Source organism: Salvia hispanica, chromosome 5 (genome assembly GCF_029641045.1).
Source record: "Salvia hispanica isolate PSC_SH4W2 chromosome 5, Shi_PSC_v1, whole genome shotgun sequence".
In the NCBI taxonomy this organism is placed as follows: domain Eukaryota; kingdom Viridiplantae; phylum Streptophyta; class Magnoliopsida; order Lamiales; family Lamiaceae; genus Salvia; species Salvia hispanica.
Genome location: NC_142696.1, coordinates 6,268,547 through 6,286,269, shown reverse-complemented (window position 1 = coordinate 6,286,269; position 17,723 = coordinate 6,268,547). Strand labels below are relative to the sequence as shown.

The 17,723-nt window shown below is 36.3% G+C and overlaps 2 protein-coding genes across 3 annotated transcripts; one reads left to right on the top strand and one right to left on the bottom strand.

Moving 5' to 3' along the window:
- Positions 1 to 244: 244 nt before the first annotated feature.
- LOC125187463 (BAG family molecular chaperone regulator 1-like) lies at positions 245 to 1,911 on the bottom strand. Of its 2 annotated transcripts, XM_048084061.2 has the most exons (5): positions 1,721 to 1,911; positions 1,381 to 1,614; positions 1,047 to 1,303; positions 819 to 965; positions 245 to 737 (listed from the first exon to the last, which is right to left on the bottom strand). In XM_048084061.2, the coding sequence occupies exons 2-5, from the start codon at positions 1,571 to 1,573 to the stop codon at positions 537 to 539; spliced, it is 798 nt and encodes a 265-aa protein (XP_047940018.1). In that variant the 5' UTR covers positions 1,574 to 1,614; positions 1,721 to 1,911; the 3' UTR covers positions 245 to 536. The 2 variants fall into 2 exon arrangements, with proteins under 2 accessions (XP_047940018.1, XP_047940016.1); XM_048084059.2 differs by having other exon boundaries at positions 1,381 to 1,911.
- Positions 1,912 to 10,451: 8,540 nt separating this feature from the next.
- On the top strand, positions 10,452 to 10,979 carry LOC125189941 (corytuberine synthase-like). Its single transcript, XM_048087157.2, has one exon. It carries the CDS (start codon positions 10,452 to 10,454, stop codon positions 10,977 to 10,979), a length of 528 nt encoding a protein of 175 aa, XP_047943114.2.
- Positions 10,980 to 17,723: the final 6,744 nt, after the last annotated feature.

Here is a 17,723-nt window from a genome sequence, read left to right as displayed (position 1 = left end):
TTACTAATTAATTTTACTTCAAATTCTCGATGTTATCAACTGTTTAGTAGTACATATATAGATTGGACATTTGGACTGAATCCAGTGCCCCTTGTTTGTAAGATTATGGACTTTGGTCTTTGAATTATTTGGGCCTTGGCTCCCCCTCACACGAGGGACTTCTAAATTACAAACTACTAGTAAATTATATTTTCAAATGAAGGTGAGTAAATCAAAAGTAGATAACATAGACTATTCATACATGTTTAGTAGCAATTCTTGATGAGAACATTATATAAGAAAGCCCTTAAACCTCCACTTTACCAATTTTTATATACAAATTGGAAGAAGATACTCACTTCACACAACCACCAAAATCTGAGTTCAGAAAAGAATTTGAAAACAGTCATATTTCCCAAGACCATCCACCCATATATATTAATATTTTCAAGATAAAACAAGCAAGCATATGTGCATGATACCAATAAAAATCAAATAATATGGATTTTTTTTTTCAGCACAGCAACTTTCTTGGACTTAAACCTGCTTTGGATCCATCAAAATGTCTCCCATTTTGTTGTAACTACCACTTGACCATAATTGAAATTCCCATTAATCTTCTTCATTTCTTGCTGTTTTTGGAAAGTTTTCGACATCGATCCCTTATAAATCTGCCGGTGTTGCTGCAATTTTTCTAGGCTAGAATTCCTCACCTTCAGCATATCAAGAGTTTCTATATACTTCTGCACCCTTTTCACCTTCATTAATTCATTCAGTTCATTAAATCAACTCTGAGGAATTAAATTAATATTACTTTTTATCAGTAAAATAATTTGTACCTGCATTCTTCTATGGAGCTTTACATCTCCATCAGCATCAATTGCATCCAACTTTATGAGCTGTGTCATTAACAATTCAATCAAGCTCAAAAAAACTGTCTCCACAACTTTCTTGCCTCCATTAATTTCCAATTCAATTGCTGCCACCTACCAAATTAACAACCAATCACAAATCATGAACAAAACTACTAGTATTATTCAAGTAAACAAAATAGCTTTGGTGAATACCTTTTTTGAGAGGGTATCAACCTCAAATTTGATATCTGCAATTTCCTTTGATGCCTTGTCCAGTTTAGCATTCTTTCGAGATTCAAGGCGCCGTCTCTCTCGGCTAACTTCATCTTCAACCAACACAATCTTTGATCCATCTCTCACGCCAGCACTATCAAGAAACCATTTTGAATCCCTCTCTTTTTCCTTGTAAATCAGCTTCTGATCTTGTGTGTGCACCCCTGTTACACCTGCCACTAACTTTTTCAGTTCACCTGCATCAAAATAAACAAAATTAAATAAATATACAATCAAGAATAAATCAAAATCATCACAAAAAAGCAGTCTTCACCAAAACTGGCTTGAGAGCTGATCACAACTTCATGGTAAACTGAGCCATATTTCACTCTAACTTTAATGTTTGGAACAATGTGATTACAGTCTGAGTTCCTCTTCTGCACAAGCATCCCTCCTGGCCTGACTTCCCACCCTCCAACAACCTCGGTGTTGGCGGCGGTGGGAGAGGAGCCTTTGTTGGATTTCATTCTCAAAATGGAGTCTTTGCTTATGGTGGTGAATGTGACACCTTGATTTATATGGTACTCAAATGTGTGAAGAAACATTTGGGAAAAAAGTTATTTGTTGTGTAACAAGAAATTTGGAAGTGCTTGTCTGCTAAGCTAAGAACATACCTATGTAGGAAGAATGGAACCAAATTCTGACCCACAAAATGTCAGAGCAACAACAACATGGTGTCTTAAGTTATGCGTACATACAAATTCCCCAAGGCCTAATGAAAATCCCACCAAAAATATTTAATACATCTGTGTTTCTAGCTAGAATAGAGGGAGGTTTTCGTGGAAATTTCAGGAAGAATATGTTAATGATGCTTGGTAGGATTTATTTCATGTATATATAAATATAAAGAAGGGGGGTGGGGTGGTTAGGGAAAGGAGAATATGTCTTGGTTGGATTGTTGTTGGGTATTTTTTTGGTATTGGTTTTTGTTTTCTTTTCCTTTTTTGTTGTTTTGTATTTTTGTTTGGTAGGATTTATTGTTAATTTGATTGAAATAATGCATGTCACTAGTGTATGCACATTATAAACGTTGCATTAACATTATATCAATATTTGGGATAACGCAAAGTGTAAAGGAAAAAAAGGTTGGACCTTTCATATTTACTAAGGAGAATTTATGGCTTTTGTCACTATTGGATTCTTTGCTTGTACATGTTCTTTATCCTTATTATGCATAAAATTAAAAGTTAGGTAGAGAGAAATTAAAAATTTACTCCTGATTGAACTATCCATAAATAGATACTTCTATAATATAACTAAATGTATTAATGATGATTAATTTATTTTCAAATTAAATGTGACATCATGTTTGAACATGCTAAAAAGTACTCCCTCCGTCCCAAGGAAGATGACCCCTTTCTTGGGCGGCACATGATTTTATGTAGTTATATTTTGTGTGTGAAAAGGAGAAAGTAAAGTAAGAGAGAGAGAATAAAGTAGAGATAAAAATGTTTCCATTTTAAGTAATGAGTCATCTTAATTGGGACAAACCAAAAAGGAAAGTGGGTCATCTTCAATGGGACGGAGGGAGTACCGGTAAGAAGTAAAGTTGAACATCTTCGGAATAGAAGAGAGTTTTTATTTCTTTATGTTTTTTAATAAAATTATTGTGAACTATACATAATTATAATTCTATATTCAAATTATTAACAAAAATGTCTCAAGGTTCAGTTTGTGATAACAGAATATAATTACGTGACTTGTCATAAATTATTAACAAAGAATTGGATTTTAGGATTGTTTTTTAGCAAGCAATAGGCTATGTTGTTAAAATATCAATAAGTTAGGTATTGATATTAATTGCTAACTTTTTTAACTTACTAACTCTGCTAATTTATCAACGCATTGTATTAAAATTTTTAATACGATCAACATTAAAATATCAACACATAATTTTATTGCCATTTCTGTCACACCCAACTCTATCTAACGGAACTACTCATAGTAAATAAATTCAAAATTTAAAATAAATAATCCACACGTCAAATAAATAAAATACACATATTATATGATTTCAAAAACCAACATTTATCAAGTACATATTTCAAAATATTCTGAGCTATAGTGGGACCCACTCACCACTCTATATACTATACACTTATTTACATGCAAAAATGATGAGGAGGAGATGCCAAAACGTGTCAGCCACCGAACCTGATAACAAATGCAGTTCATATAACCCACGTCAACCAAAAATTTCACTGATATCTTATTCCTGAAAAATATTAGTGGTTTATATGAGCCACAACTCAGTGTATATAAACCTTACCTTTAATTCCACATCTCAAAATCAAACGTATTCTTTAATCAATATATATAACCATAACCAACAAATATTAGAAACAATTTCATATACATATGCATATGCCACTCTGTTCAATTTATTATTCTGTGACTGGTCAAGCCTGGTAACTGCCTGAGTTCTCCATTGTATATGACCTGCAGGTCCCTTTTAATTATTTGACCTTTCCATGAAGGTCCCTGATTTGACCTTTCCACGAAGGTCCCTCTTTGCATTTTGACTTTCCAAGAAGGCCCCTCTTTGATTTGACCTTTCCACGAAGGTCCATTTTTGCATATTTTCTTTGACCCGTAGGTCCATTATCATTGTATATGACCCGTAGGTCTATTTTAATTACCATAGATATCAGACCCTGGGCAAAATTGTCACATATCCTCTTTAATCTCATGATTCAAGTACTTCTAATGCCATATAAAAGCATATCAAAAACACCACTCACATATCCATATCATATTTCCCCATCAATATCAAATAACATATAACCATTTAGTCTCATATCATATAATTCAAATATTCACTCCAAGTAATTAATCACATAAAATATGTAAAATTAAAAGTGTGATTTATACACATCTGGATAAAAACTGAACTCCAGATTCCAGTCTACTAATTTACTCCTCGATCTTCAATCTATTTCCATCCCATTTGTTATATCTCTCGTTCGCCTTCTTTTTAAGAACTTTTGTTTCTATCCTCCACCAGAAAAATCACTCACATATATAAGGTAAGTTTCTCTTCTGCCGACTTAATCTATATGACTAAAACGGTGTAAATTTAATAATAATAACTTGGCTAATCTTTTCCTATACTCATCACACGTGCACTACTAATTATATACTATTATTTTATTAACTAATAGGATAAATATAAGAAATTAAGATTACATTATTCCATGCACACATTCACGGTATTACACATGCACACACTTAAAATAAATTATTTAGTATTTAAAGTACATCTACACATACAATTTATATGTGTGTACGATGTATAATTATTCAAATAAATATTATAATTATGCAATGATAAATAAAATTATATCAGGATGCAAAATGATGCAAGTTTCGAGTTAGAAATGTCCCAATTTCAATATATTTTGTGAATATTTTAATGTCATCATATTGACATTTTTATTAAACGTCGTTGAGTAGTTAGCAGAGTTAGTAAATTAAAACTTGAGTAATATAACCTCTTTGACTATAAATACGTAGAATCAACACATTTCTATGAGAAAATATTGTCATTAAATTATATTCCGTTTATAAAAGAATGTGCGTGCGTGGACACGTACTTACTGGGAATAATTTATGCCTCTGATATAATAAATATGCATATCAGTATTACTTTTACTACTAATATAGTGTAAGATGCACGAGGTCCTGTATCTATAAATGTGGGATGTTTATATGTAACATTACCCTTCACCACGTCTCTAGTTTTGCCTGGATTGAAATTGAGAAAAATAAAAGGGTGAAGTTAAATAATTAATCTATATATATGTCATAATTATTTATTTTAATAGAAGTGTGGTAGAAATATTCAGTTACATGGATTTTCACTATTGCCCCCATCTACTCACCTAGAATCTAGATTGACACCAAATTATGGATGGATAATAATAAAAAAAAATATTCTAATGTTTGATTTACTGCTGATCACTTTTTAAATTAAAAACTTTCACCAATAATGCAGACGTAGGTAGGGAGATCAATTTGGTGACAATTAGGACAGCACGATCATATAGCGTGACGTCTAGTTTTACGATGTTGAACTTGATTTTTAAAAAGTAAACAAATCAATTTTGAAACAGCAGTTCTGTAATCGATTGGAATGGGACTCGCTCATCCTTAACTAAATATTTAGGAGTCAGCTATACCACCCATTGAGATGCTTACAAATGTTTTTTAACCTGGGTGTGCTGACCTAATAGTAGAGTGATTAATGCCCCCAAGGTCTCGGATCAAGATCATCGTGACAATGTCTTTAAACTTTTTGTTTATTTACGCATTCAAAAAAATGTCTTGGACCTCGACATTATCATCTGTGTAGTCTTGATTAATATTGAAGTTGAGCCACTTTCTTTCTTAATCCATAATGATACACAATGCAAAAGAAATTATAGGCTAAGCGAATAGTAGAGGAATCAGTTTCTTGAAGCAACTGTTTTCAAATTTGATTGGCGACTAAAATTAATTAATGCTCAATGATTCATAATTTTTCTTTGAGTTATCATGTAATTTCTTAATTTCGGATAAAGATACTACTCAAGACATAATCTCAGTTTTTTTCACTATTAACCATCATGACTTTCCATTTTCTGGATTAGTATACATCAATATGAAACATATAAGGAAATTTTCCCATGCACGCATAACACTTAAAAGGTCTAAAGCATTATTGTAACAACCCGCCCTCCCAGAGTACAATAAATGCGGCGGCTGCTACTCAAACGGACTCTAAAGAAGTAAACATAGGCTAGGGTTTCATTTAAAGAGTTTTGACCAAAGCATTTAAAGAAAAACATCAGAGAAATAAAACAACAACTTAACCTAGAAGCTTAAATACGAAATAGGAAGGTATCATAAATAACGAGCATAATCTCAAGAGTATGACATGGTTTCCAAGATAAAATCTTCAAGAAAAGCCTAAGGCCTCAAAAGCCAAAGGAATAAGTGCAAAGTATCCATAACAACACTAAGGTGTATCAAAAACTCAGCGGAAGACGACCAAGAGAAAAAGAGCAGCTATGTATGAAGACACAACTACACTTGAAGTTCAAATTATCCATCTTAATTAGTTAACAAGCTCAACACCCGCCACCGCTCGTCATCGTTCAACCTGCACATAAGGAAAACACATGCAGGGCTGAGTATTTTGAAATACTCAGTGAACTCGTTGCCAAAAATTTTTATAAGTTATGCCACCCTTACCAAGTGAACTCGAGTTTTAAGCAGTTATAAAGAATATCACGAGTATCACAAAATATATTTTTCCATAGACTGGCCAGTCAAAATAACTCCCCATTTTCTCATAAATTTCCACAATCACAATTACAATATTTCCATGGTGCGACGAAAGTGTGGCCACACTTTACGCCCACGAGACCGGCCGACTAGCAAGGACGGCTCCCGATCCCATTGTGTACACAGCCTGATAGGGTTTGCGGCCCATACTCAGACCTGAATTCGTATAATCACATCCATAGCCCTATAGCCCAATGGAGCGAACTCACAAACTAGGCATCAGACACACAATATCAAAAATAAAACGAACATAGGCATGGCATAACAGTTAAACCACCCTTATAACACCAATCAATATTTTTGACAAAAAAAAGAGAGTTTTAAGAGTAAAGCTCACCTCGACTTCTTAAATTTCAAGTAGTTTCGCTTTTCTGTTATCCGGCTTCGCAACCGAGGTTTCACCTTTTAGTCACATAGGCACGTATCACAAATTAGATTCAACACAAACTCCTAACTTATGCATGTCTCACTACTTTCCCTTTTTCCCATCGATTTATCTTAACGCTATCATTCAACAAAATGCAAGTCATGCTTATCATAAAATTTCATTAGTATTCTACCTCTAGATCTATCATCAACATGTGTCATACAAGAGTATTTTGCCAACATACACAACACACACACACACACGTACACGCACGCACACACACACGCGTACACGCACACACACGCACACCCACCCACATGCATACATATTTACATATCCCTTTTTATCCCACGTTCACTCAAATAAGATGCATGAGGGTTCAAGAAGACCGATTCATCGGTTAGAAAGAAGAGGAATCAAGTAGAAAGAAGAGGATTAAATATGAGGATACCTTATGAGAAAAATGAACGGTTGAAATTTAGTATTAGCCTTGTTTCTTCAAAATTCTTGGATTGAACTTCAATTCTTCTCCAAAGGATGACAAAGTATTTGAGAATAGGAGAAGAAAAATTAGAGAGAGTGGAGGAGGGAGGGGGGCGAAAATATGGGGGCTAGGGTTTAGGAGTCCTCTTATTTGTAGTGCTCAACAAGATCTGTAGGTAATTAAGATAGAATATTTGGTAAGATTTTATTCTCCACAATTAAATAAAATAATATTGTGGAGTGGGGGAGAAGAGTTAACAAAAATAGACTCTAGGGCAAATCCCCTAATTTTCGAAAATTTAGGCTACTTAATTAGCCAAGACTTTGTTTTGGTATATTTTACGGAGTAGAATAAAATATCACGGAACAAAATAAAAATAAAAATCCTCCCCATTGGCATAGAAATAGGCGTGTAATGGCCTTGTAAATAAGGCATGGATTTTTTAATATTAACTAAAATAAGGTATGGCAAGGATCTCTTGAAATATGGAAAGATTTGGTAGAATATTTAAATTCTAGATATGGAAGGAAATCAAATAAGGAACCAATAAAATAAGCAAAATATTATTTCCTTCCCAACATAGTGATTTTCGAAAATCACTATTAAATAAGGGGGGTGTCGAAAATCATAAAAATTAGATGGCTAGTATTTATGGAAATTTTCTCTAATATTCTCCCTCACCTTTAAACAATTAATTCACCTCATAATTTAATAAATCACATGCCACATCACATAGTCAACAAATTTGACTTTTCAAACTTCCCGGTCAAAGAGACTCATGCAATAAATTCACTTATCAAATAATTCACATCTTCTATGTCATCAAAAATAAATTTTAGGGCTCTAAAACTAGGGTTCTAAATTCCGAGATGTTACAATTATAATAATGTTTTAGGAAATGATGTGTTATGTATAAACTATCCCCATCTTTTTATAATAAGCAAAATGCACATGCCGAATACAATCTAGAAGATCAAACAAGTACGAAAAATAGGATACTATACAAGCCGCCGCAGGCGCAAGATTTTAGTACTGCGGGATCCAAACTGCAATCAATGAAAGATAAATAATTTGGAAATGAACAATAAAAATTAAAGATACATATAATGATAGGGTCGATGTCAAAATAATTGAAGATTATATATGTTTAGAATGAAAACATCAGTTTGAAATGAAATTTACTAATATTATACATATAATTTACTAATTATAAGGTTAAAAATTACTCCCTCGGTCCCATAAATTTTGTCACACTTTGATCGGGCCCGAGTTTTAAGAAATATAATCCCTGGAATTCCCTTATCTCTATCGTTTATCTGTGTGTTTATTTGTATCTAGTTGTTATTTGCTTTTAATTGTTTTCTGTTTTCAAAAGTTTTCAAAAATTCTCTCGGTTCTCCATATAGTAATTGAGTCTTAGTAGAAGATAGACAGTTTGTGTTTGCCTTCCCTGTGTTCGATATCCGGTACTGACCTTTGGCTACACTATTTCTATTATGTATACTTGCAGGTATTAATAGTGCTAAAAAATAGTGCATCACGTATGCACACCTCGGCGTGGGGGAGACCTCGCGGTTAAGCTTCCGGCTTCATCCTCGTCTTAAAAGTTAGCCGTCCTCGGTCCTTCGTCAGCTATAATCATGTTGTGCAAGATAATACACGTGTACATGATGTCGGTGATATTCTTAACGTACCACAACCGAGACGGGGCCTTCACAATGTTGAATCGGGCTTGAAGGACCTCAAAAGCTCTTTCGACATCTTTTCGAGCAGACTCTTGACGCTGCACAAAAAGAATCCGTCTCGGATCTTCCGGATTGCTGAACAACTTCACGAAAGTCGACCACCTTGGGTAGATACCATCGGCGAGATAGTAAACCATGTGGTATGCATTTCCGTTGACGGTGAAGTCGATCGCTGGTGCTACACCATTCAAAACATCATTGAAGAGTGGTGAAGAATAGGTCACGTTCAAGTCGTTGTTGGATCCGACAACACCGAAATATGCATGCCAAATCCATAGGTGGTAGTCGGCGACCGCTTCAAGGATAAGCGTTGGGCCGCTGCCATTATGGCCGCTTAAGTATTGCCCCCTCCAAGCAGTCGGGAAATTCTTCCACTTCCAATGCATGCAGTCAATGCTGCCAAGCATACCGGAAAAACCGTTGACTGTTTTTGACAATCTTCGGTGGTGGGTGCCCAAAGGAATTCCTCACCGAAAGCAGAACGAACGATGTCGCAAAAATTTTTGAGGAATAAGATTCCAGTTGACTCACCCACATGCAAATACTCGTTGAAGAGGTCATCCGTTTGCCCATTAGCAAGTTGTCGGATGGCACAAGTACACTTCTGTAACGCCGAGAGACTTTTCCGACCGGTTGCGTCTCTAAGTGATTGAAAGTATTCAACACGGGCGGAAATTTGTTGATAATACGCATAAACAACCGTTTTGACATGCAAAAACGGCGCCGAAAGTAATCTTCTGAAAACCGCGGCTGATCGAACAAATAGTCGGCAACGAGCCTTTTGTTGGCTCCCTCCCGGTCACGAGGGATGTAGCAGTGAATTGATCTAGTTGGTCGAAGTGGAGGGGCGGGGGTATTGGCGGTGACATAGGCTTCATAGACAGCACGATATTGTTCATAGTATTCTTGTTCTTCGCACTCCGCTTCCGCAATGACATCGGTGAAATTCATTTTTGAATTTTTTAGAGAGGGTTTGAACCGTGGAGACCTCTAAAAATAACTCAAAATTTGCACCGAACAAATATGAGATATTTAAATGGAAACTAGAGGAGTAGTTAAGGGTGGTGTAGCTCGTTAGCCTTACCGACAAAAAAGGTGTTACACACAATCGTCTTATTTTCATTATACCAAACACGACCCAGTTCAAGTTTTGTTTCCATATTTTTGTAAATATACCAAACGACAGGTTAAATCTTCAGATTCCTTATCTTTGAGATTGGTGTATAATCACACGCATTAGTCTTAATTTCATCATACCAAACACGACCCAGTTCAAGTTTTGTCCCCCTATGTTTGTAAATATATCAAAGATATAGGTTGACATCTCTCCAATCCTTTCCAATTCAACAACCGAAACACACACTGAATTGTATTTAAGATAGTGAGAGAAGTGAGAAATATTAATCTCACAGTCGCAATTAAACATGGATATGGATGAATATTTCTTGAATTTAGAAGGCAATGGCATTAATCTTTTGACAATTACCCTATTGATCGCCATCGCTCTCTTCTTCTTACTCAAAAAATCTGAAGCTGCTCCACCACTCCCACCAGGCCCAAATCCATGGCCAATCATAAGCAACATCAATCATCTCCTCACCCACAAACCTCTTCACATCTCCTTAGCAAATCTCGCCCAAACCCACGGCCCTATCATGCACATCAAGCTCGGAACACAACACCTCATCGTCGGATCCTCCCCGGCCGCCGCCGCCGAAATCCTCAAGGCCAACGACCGCCATCTCTCGGGGCGGTTCGTCCCCCACGCCGTGCCAAGAACGCCGGCCCAGATCGACACCATGTCGTTCTGGGCCAACTCCACCAGCCGCCACTGGAAGAGCCTCCGCGCACTTTGCCGCGCAGAGCTCTTTGCGGCTGCGGCGCTGGATCGGAATGGCCGCGCGAGGGAGGAGAAGGCGGCGGAGCTGGTGGCGGAGATGAGGCTGAAGTGAGGTGTGGTGAATGTGGGGGAGATGGTTTGGGCGACGATGGTTAATATGTTTAGCAATGTTTATTTTTTGAGAGATTTGGTGGTTGGGTTTGGGGAGAATCCGATGGCGGATGTTTTGAAAGGGATCGGTGAAGCGTTCGATGCTAAGGATTTGTCGGATTTGTACCCGTTTTTGAGGGTGTTCGATCCTCGGGGTTTGCGAAGGATATATATGGAATGTTCGAAGAGGACGTGGGGAATATGGGAGCCTATTGTTAGGGAGAGGAGAGTCTCGGAATTGAAGCACTGTGATTTTTTGGACACACTTATTTCCAGAGGTTTTGGTGATGATCAAATTAATCACTTGTTAGAGGTATGGTATCACCCCTTTTCAATCTATTTTATTTTGTAGAGAAATATGTTATGCATCATACTTGAACTCCCTCCGTCTCATTATAAGTGACGCGTATTTTTTTTGGCCTATCCAACTATATGTGACACATTTCTTTTTATAGTAAAAAAATAATACCCTATCTCTCTCTAGCTTTATCATTTCTTCTACTTTTTCTCTCTATTGATTTCTCATTTCTACTATATTCTCTATTTATTTAACCACATAACTCAATTACAAAAAGAATTGTGCACAAAATAAATGTGTCACATATAATGGGATGTAGGAAGTACTATATATTTTGGACTTATGTGAGCATCAATTATGAGTAGGTCTTTTATTTAGTACGCTTTGTTGCCTTATATTCCCTTCCGTTTGATAAGAGTATGCACTTTTGATTAGACACAAGATTACTACATAATTGTAAAATAAAAAAGATATACAAGAAAGCAAAAGTAATTAAATTATTGTTGGTGGAGAATGAGTCTCACCTCATTAGAGAAAAAAGAATTTTCAAAATTAGAAAGTGTATACTTTTGTGGGACGAACTAAAAAGGAAATAGTGCATGCTCTTATGGGATAGAGGATTATGTATTTAGCTTGACTCTAATATAGTTCATTATAGGGAATTCAGAGATTAAAAACAATGACTTCATCTGACTTAATTTAAAATTCAGAGTTCATTATAAGCTTGTTATTAGTTCATATAATGAACTCCGATTTATCTTATTAGGATGTTGTTCAACACAGTCTTGATGTTAGTAAATGACTAAATAGCATAACACACACACATACATAATCTATGCCACCACCACAAGATCTGTTCTCAGGTGGTATACACACAACAAGTTTAACCATCATCAAAACAATAACGGAGCTTCTCACATCACCACATTCCATAGCTAAACTCAGACAAGAACTGGACGCTACATTCGGCGGTCAAGATTCACTCACTACAATAGCCTCCAAAATCGACAATCTACCATACCTCCAAGCGTGTATTAAGGAGATGTTGAGGCTGCATCCTCCGGCCCCGTTGATGCTCACCCACCGCGCCTACACGGCCTGTCTCGTCATGAACTATACCGTCCCACGCCACGCCCAGGTTCTCATCAATGTGTGGGAGATTGGGCGCGATCCGACACTATGGGACGACCCTCTGCACTACCGACCAGAGAGATTTCTTGGCTCGCCCATCGACTTTAAAGGGAACAATTTTGAGTTTCTTCCGTTCGTATCGGGGAGGAGAATTTGCCCCCGGAATTAGCATGGCTACCAAGATTGTTGCACTAGTGGTGGCGACGTTGGTTTATTTTTTCGATTGGTCAGCTCCGGTGACTAATGGACCGTTACTTATCACTCCTAGAGTAAGAAAGTGAAGTTTTTACCAATCACAATATGATGATAAAATTGTGTATGTATGTGTAATGACCATAGTTGTCGCAACTCACTCCATATCATAATATGTTTTACTAGTAAATTTTATAGTATTATTAATAAAGAGGACATGTTGCTGGTTCGTTTATTATTTAGATTTACATATCTAATGTCACAGTTCACAAAATGAAATTGTATGCAATTACGCGCCACAATAATCAACAAGAATAGAACTAAGAACAAGAAAACAAGTGATGGAACAATCTTGATTTAAGAAAACCAAATAAAAAACTCTTATTGATGATTGTGTGCAATGTTTTAAAAACCGGACTGGCAAGCGAACCAGCGAAGCTATTGGTTCATGGTTCAACTGGTCGGAACGGTCCGACCAGTGGTCAGACCGTTTTACTGTAGCATATATAATTATATAAGGGTGTGTTATATTGCTAACTAATTCTTAAATTGCTAACTACATCTAAATGATATGTCTTGTATCATTAAAGTAATGCACAAAATCATTCATCTAAGAATATCAATACGAAGCACAAAAAATGTCAATTAGGGGATATTAGTGTCAATTAACAAAAAGTTAGTTATAACCAACTTTTAAAATGTCAATGCTAAATTGTGTCGACATTTTCAATGAATCGTATTGATATGTTTAATAATTAATACACTATATCGACATTTTGATTCAAAATCATAATTTTGGTAGTTTTAAATAATAATAAAAAGAAATTACACATAGCAATTTATAAACTACTAGATCTCTACATATCTTATGGTTTTAAATTAGTTGGAGTTAGCAATTAAAGGTTAAGTTAGCAATTGATTACCCTCCTAATTAATTATATATTATATAAATATATCAAATTTATTATATAACAAAATGTAGTTTTTATCAAATTCAAATATATTTTTATGTAATTTAGTGGAAAAAAATATTATTAAACTTAATTGATGATAAGTATAATTAAATTTTGAAGAAATATAAATATAAATTATATAAATATATACCTAATATATTAAAACTTATATTTAATTAAATATATATATGACAATATTTAAATTTAGTGTAATAAATTATTATTAAAGTTTATTAAATAACAAATTTAATTAACATATTTTATTTACAATTAATTACAATGAATTAATCAATTTATAAAAATAATAATTAATCATAGAATGAATGAAAATTTATTCATTGATTATAAGAATAATTAAAGTTATTGTTATGCCACACTAATTGAAGTGATATAGTGGTAATGGAGTTGCACTTAGAGCATCCGCAATGGTTGGCTAGCGACCGGCTAGCCGATTCGTCGCGGTTTTAATTGATGAACCGGACACCGGTCCGACTGGCCTGTCCGGTCCGGTTTTTAAAACATTGTGTGTGTGTGTGTGTCAACAAACGCGAACCGGTCCAACCAGCCGGTCTGGTCCGGTTTTTATAACACTGATGATTGTGTATGTGTTAACAAACTGAACTACACACACGTGACAAGAAAACAAACGGTTCTATTACTAAGCGTTTTAACGGATTTTGTGAAGCCTCCAACAGAACTACATTTACCATTTTGGATTCTCCCTCAAATTAGAGCAGGTGTAAATATGAAAAGTTTTTAACCAATTACACACCACTAATATTGTGGACCCCACAATTTACTAACACTATTTCCGCTATCTTTTCTCATCTATCTACAAATTACACATTAAAACCTGTGTCATTACTAGTTTGTCTATTTTTTTAAGACATGAGTATTTATTTACCTAATTAACAGTGTCGAGTGAAGAGTGGCTCGGTCACTAACCCTGCTTCTGATGAGAAGATGGTTACTCGGGGTGGACAGTTCCAAGGAATGTGTCAATTACCAAGTACATTGTATCACTCGGTAACGTACCACCCAGAGTTGGTGTAGGCTTGGATAAATAGCGAGATGTTGATTAATGTGTTCGACGTGTGCTCAGTAAAGTGCGAAACCAATAGAGTTATTTTCTTAAGTACCGTCAAATAAGGTCACAATTTTTATAGCGATAAAATCATGGCTCGTATATAAAAATGTACTCCAAAGCCCAATGATATAATGGTGAATTCGTATAAAAAATGATACAGCAAAGCCCAATTATATTAGGGGGAAATTATTAGTACCATGAGAACAGTCCACATCTCACATACATTTGAAGAGAGGAATTTTTGCACGTGTGTCGTAGGCACGTGTTCCTCCTTTCAACAAGATTTATAGTTTCCCACTTTTGCAACAAATATTACCAAGTATAAGCGGCAAGAGAGGAGTCGACCCACAAAGACCATGGACCTACTCAAGATTGTTTCTACGACACAGGTTTGGTGTTAGCCACCACGCCTTAAGCACTTGAATATGGACCTAATTACTAGTGTGGGAAACTTGAACTTTAAACATGAAAACTGAGTAAGGGAGCTTAAAGTAAGCTAACTAAGAAAGCATGAAATGAAATGTAATCCCGACGTCGGAGTTGTCAATTCCTCCGTCAGGGCTACAGAGCTAAGCTACATGGATCTAAACATCTAAACTATCAATTGCGAAAAGCATCCAAGAAACACGAATAAATAACATCATCAACATGAAAATAAACCAAAGCTTCATAAACCTGGAAAAAACCGAGATCCAACAGCGGAGTCGTCAATTCCTCCATGAAACTCTGGATCTAACTACAGCGTCTCAAAAGCGGCAAAGAAAGCAAGGATCCAACATCAGAGTCGTTATTTCCTCTGCCGAACCATTAAATCCAATGACAGGTCCCTAGAGTGCAGTGCAGGTGCGGTGTGATATGTGTCACTCGATCTAACAGGTCCAGAGGATTCGACTAGACTTCAGAGGCTAGAAGATCATGAAACTTATCAGAAAGGGGTCGTTGGGTGCACTCTGTTCCTTCAAAAACCTCAACCCACTATACTACAACTTAGCATAGGGAAGTAAAGGATCGATCCCACGAGGACGAAGGTGCTACGAAACTGCATTTGAGGATGTTTTGGGAAAAAGGGGTTGGCTGCTGCCACGCAATTTTGTGGGTCGAGAACTTAAAACTACCGGGTCTGAGAGATAAGCAAAACTTTACTCTACCTATTGGGTCTAATAGATCAGAAGAACTTTACTCTACCTACTGGGTCTAAGAACTGAGAGCGTACGGAACATACATGACTTAGAGAAACTGAGATATTTTAAAGTTCTAAAACTGAAAGGCTTTCCTAATTTGGACAGACAAGCATAAAGCAAAAAGCAAGACAAGTTTCCTTAAACTACCAGTGTCTGGAAAAACATGCAGAAAAGTAAAAGAGACAAAGTGGATCGTACTGACAGGTCCAGGGGACATGCAGAATAAGCAAAGTACATGCTGAAAAGTACTGACATAAAGCAGATCTGGTTCTAACTACCAACAACTTCATCTTCTTCGTGAATCAAACGAGAATAGCAGAGAAAACAAAGTTTTAAACACCATGAAAACAGAGCAAACTTTAGATCTAGACATAAAACGAGAAATTAAAGCCTAAACTAACAGATCTACACTACTGGACCTAAAGGATGCAGAAACAGAAAGTAAATAGCCATAATCATGCACAACGTAAACATCAAGCACCAAATATGCGAAACTTCAACTCCAAGATTCAACAAATCCAAACATCTCCATATACAAATCCCCAACCTCCAACAACAAACCAATAGATCTCAGCTCCAAACATCCAACAACAAACAAAGAACGAAAGCTAAAAACAAGAGATGAACATAAACTCAGAGATATCCAACCAAAAGCAAACATAAACTTCCATAATAACTAGAAATAAGTCTGAATCCAGCAGATCAAAGTCAGAAGCTAAAGTTGCGAACTAAAAAACCACAAAGTACTAAACGAAAGCAATAAAATTGTTTCTTCGCCTTCACAAGGCGGTGTTACACAGCAAAATAACGATGACGATGAGAACCACGGTGGCCAGAATCCTCCATGTCCAAGTGCGCAGCAACACGAAATGCAAATTTGAAGTATGGAACTAAAACTAGAGCTAGGAAAGCGTAGGAGTGGGTGTTCACTCTCTCATGTTCTTCAAGGTTGAGCTCCTTATATATGCGAGGCTCTGATCCCTAGGGTATCCCTCTGGTGATTTTAAACTCCTGCCCTTGAGTAAGACTCTTTAAAATAATCTGCTTTCGCTCCATTCTGCTCCTGTCGCCAACTTTTGATTCTCCCAGGTCCGAACAACGACTTCTGATTTTTGCTTCGATTTCATCTCTTTTGCATCTGCCAGGTCAGGTAACAGCAACTCCTGGGTCCGACAGATTTACTACGCACCTGAACTCATAAACGCACATTAGCGCCCCAAATGCACAGAATTTTAACCCTAAACCAATGCATGAAACGAGCCTTATCAAACTGCTCACACTTAAACCATACTTACCCTCAAGTATGAAGACAAGAAAAAGGAATAAGGCACGTTTCAATGCATGGTTTCCCCTTAACCGACTCTATAAAAAAAAAGACTCAAACTACTAGACCTAGACGCTAAGGACTTAGACCAAGAAAACAGATAAAAACACATACTAACACATAAACACACAAATGCATAAACTGGTTCATTTTCTAGCAGCCATCCCCACAAGATTGAGGTCAATTCAAGAACCTACAGTCTCCGAATCTTCCCCTTCCCTTCTTCTATCTAATTGGCTTGTCAGTTTGTCAAGATAGCCCCTAACTTCACTAACTGTTGGATTCGCTCGATCACTTATTCCTCACCAGGGATGTTAGGATCGTTCGCTCTTATAGTGCTATACCACTGATGCCTCGGGTCAGAGAGTTCCCTTGTCTTAGCTCTTATTATAATTTTCTCCTTCCCTCATGGACTTCGTCCAGCTTATACCTCCCTGGACTTCGTCCAGCTTATAACTCCAAATTATTATTATTATTATTATTTTTTATCTGGACCTTGTTCCAGTTTATTCCTCCCTTTTTAGACCCTGGACTTCGTCC

Bases quoted from the DNA above. Each gene is read 5' to 3' on its own strand.
- LOC125187463 (XM_048084059.2), bottom strand. From the start codon at position 1,651: ATGTTTCTTCACACATTTGAGTACCATATAAATCAAGGTGTCACATTC. The intron at 966-1,046 runs GTATTCACCAAA...TTAATTTGGTAG, and splicing joins TTGATACCCTCTCAAAAAAG to GTGGCAGCAATTGAATTGGA. The intron at 738-818 runs GTACAAATTATT...GAATTAATGAAG, and splicing joins AGCTCCATAGAAGAATGCAG to GTGAAAAGGGTGCAGAAGTA.
- LOC125189941 (XM_048087157.2), top strand. From the start codon at position 10,452: ATGGATATGGATGAATATTTCTTGAATTTAGAAGGCAATGGCATTAAT.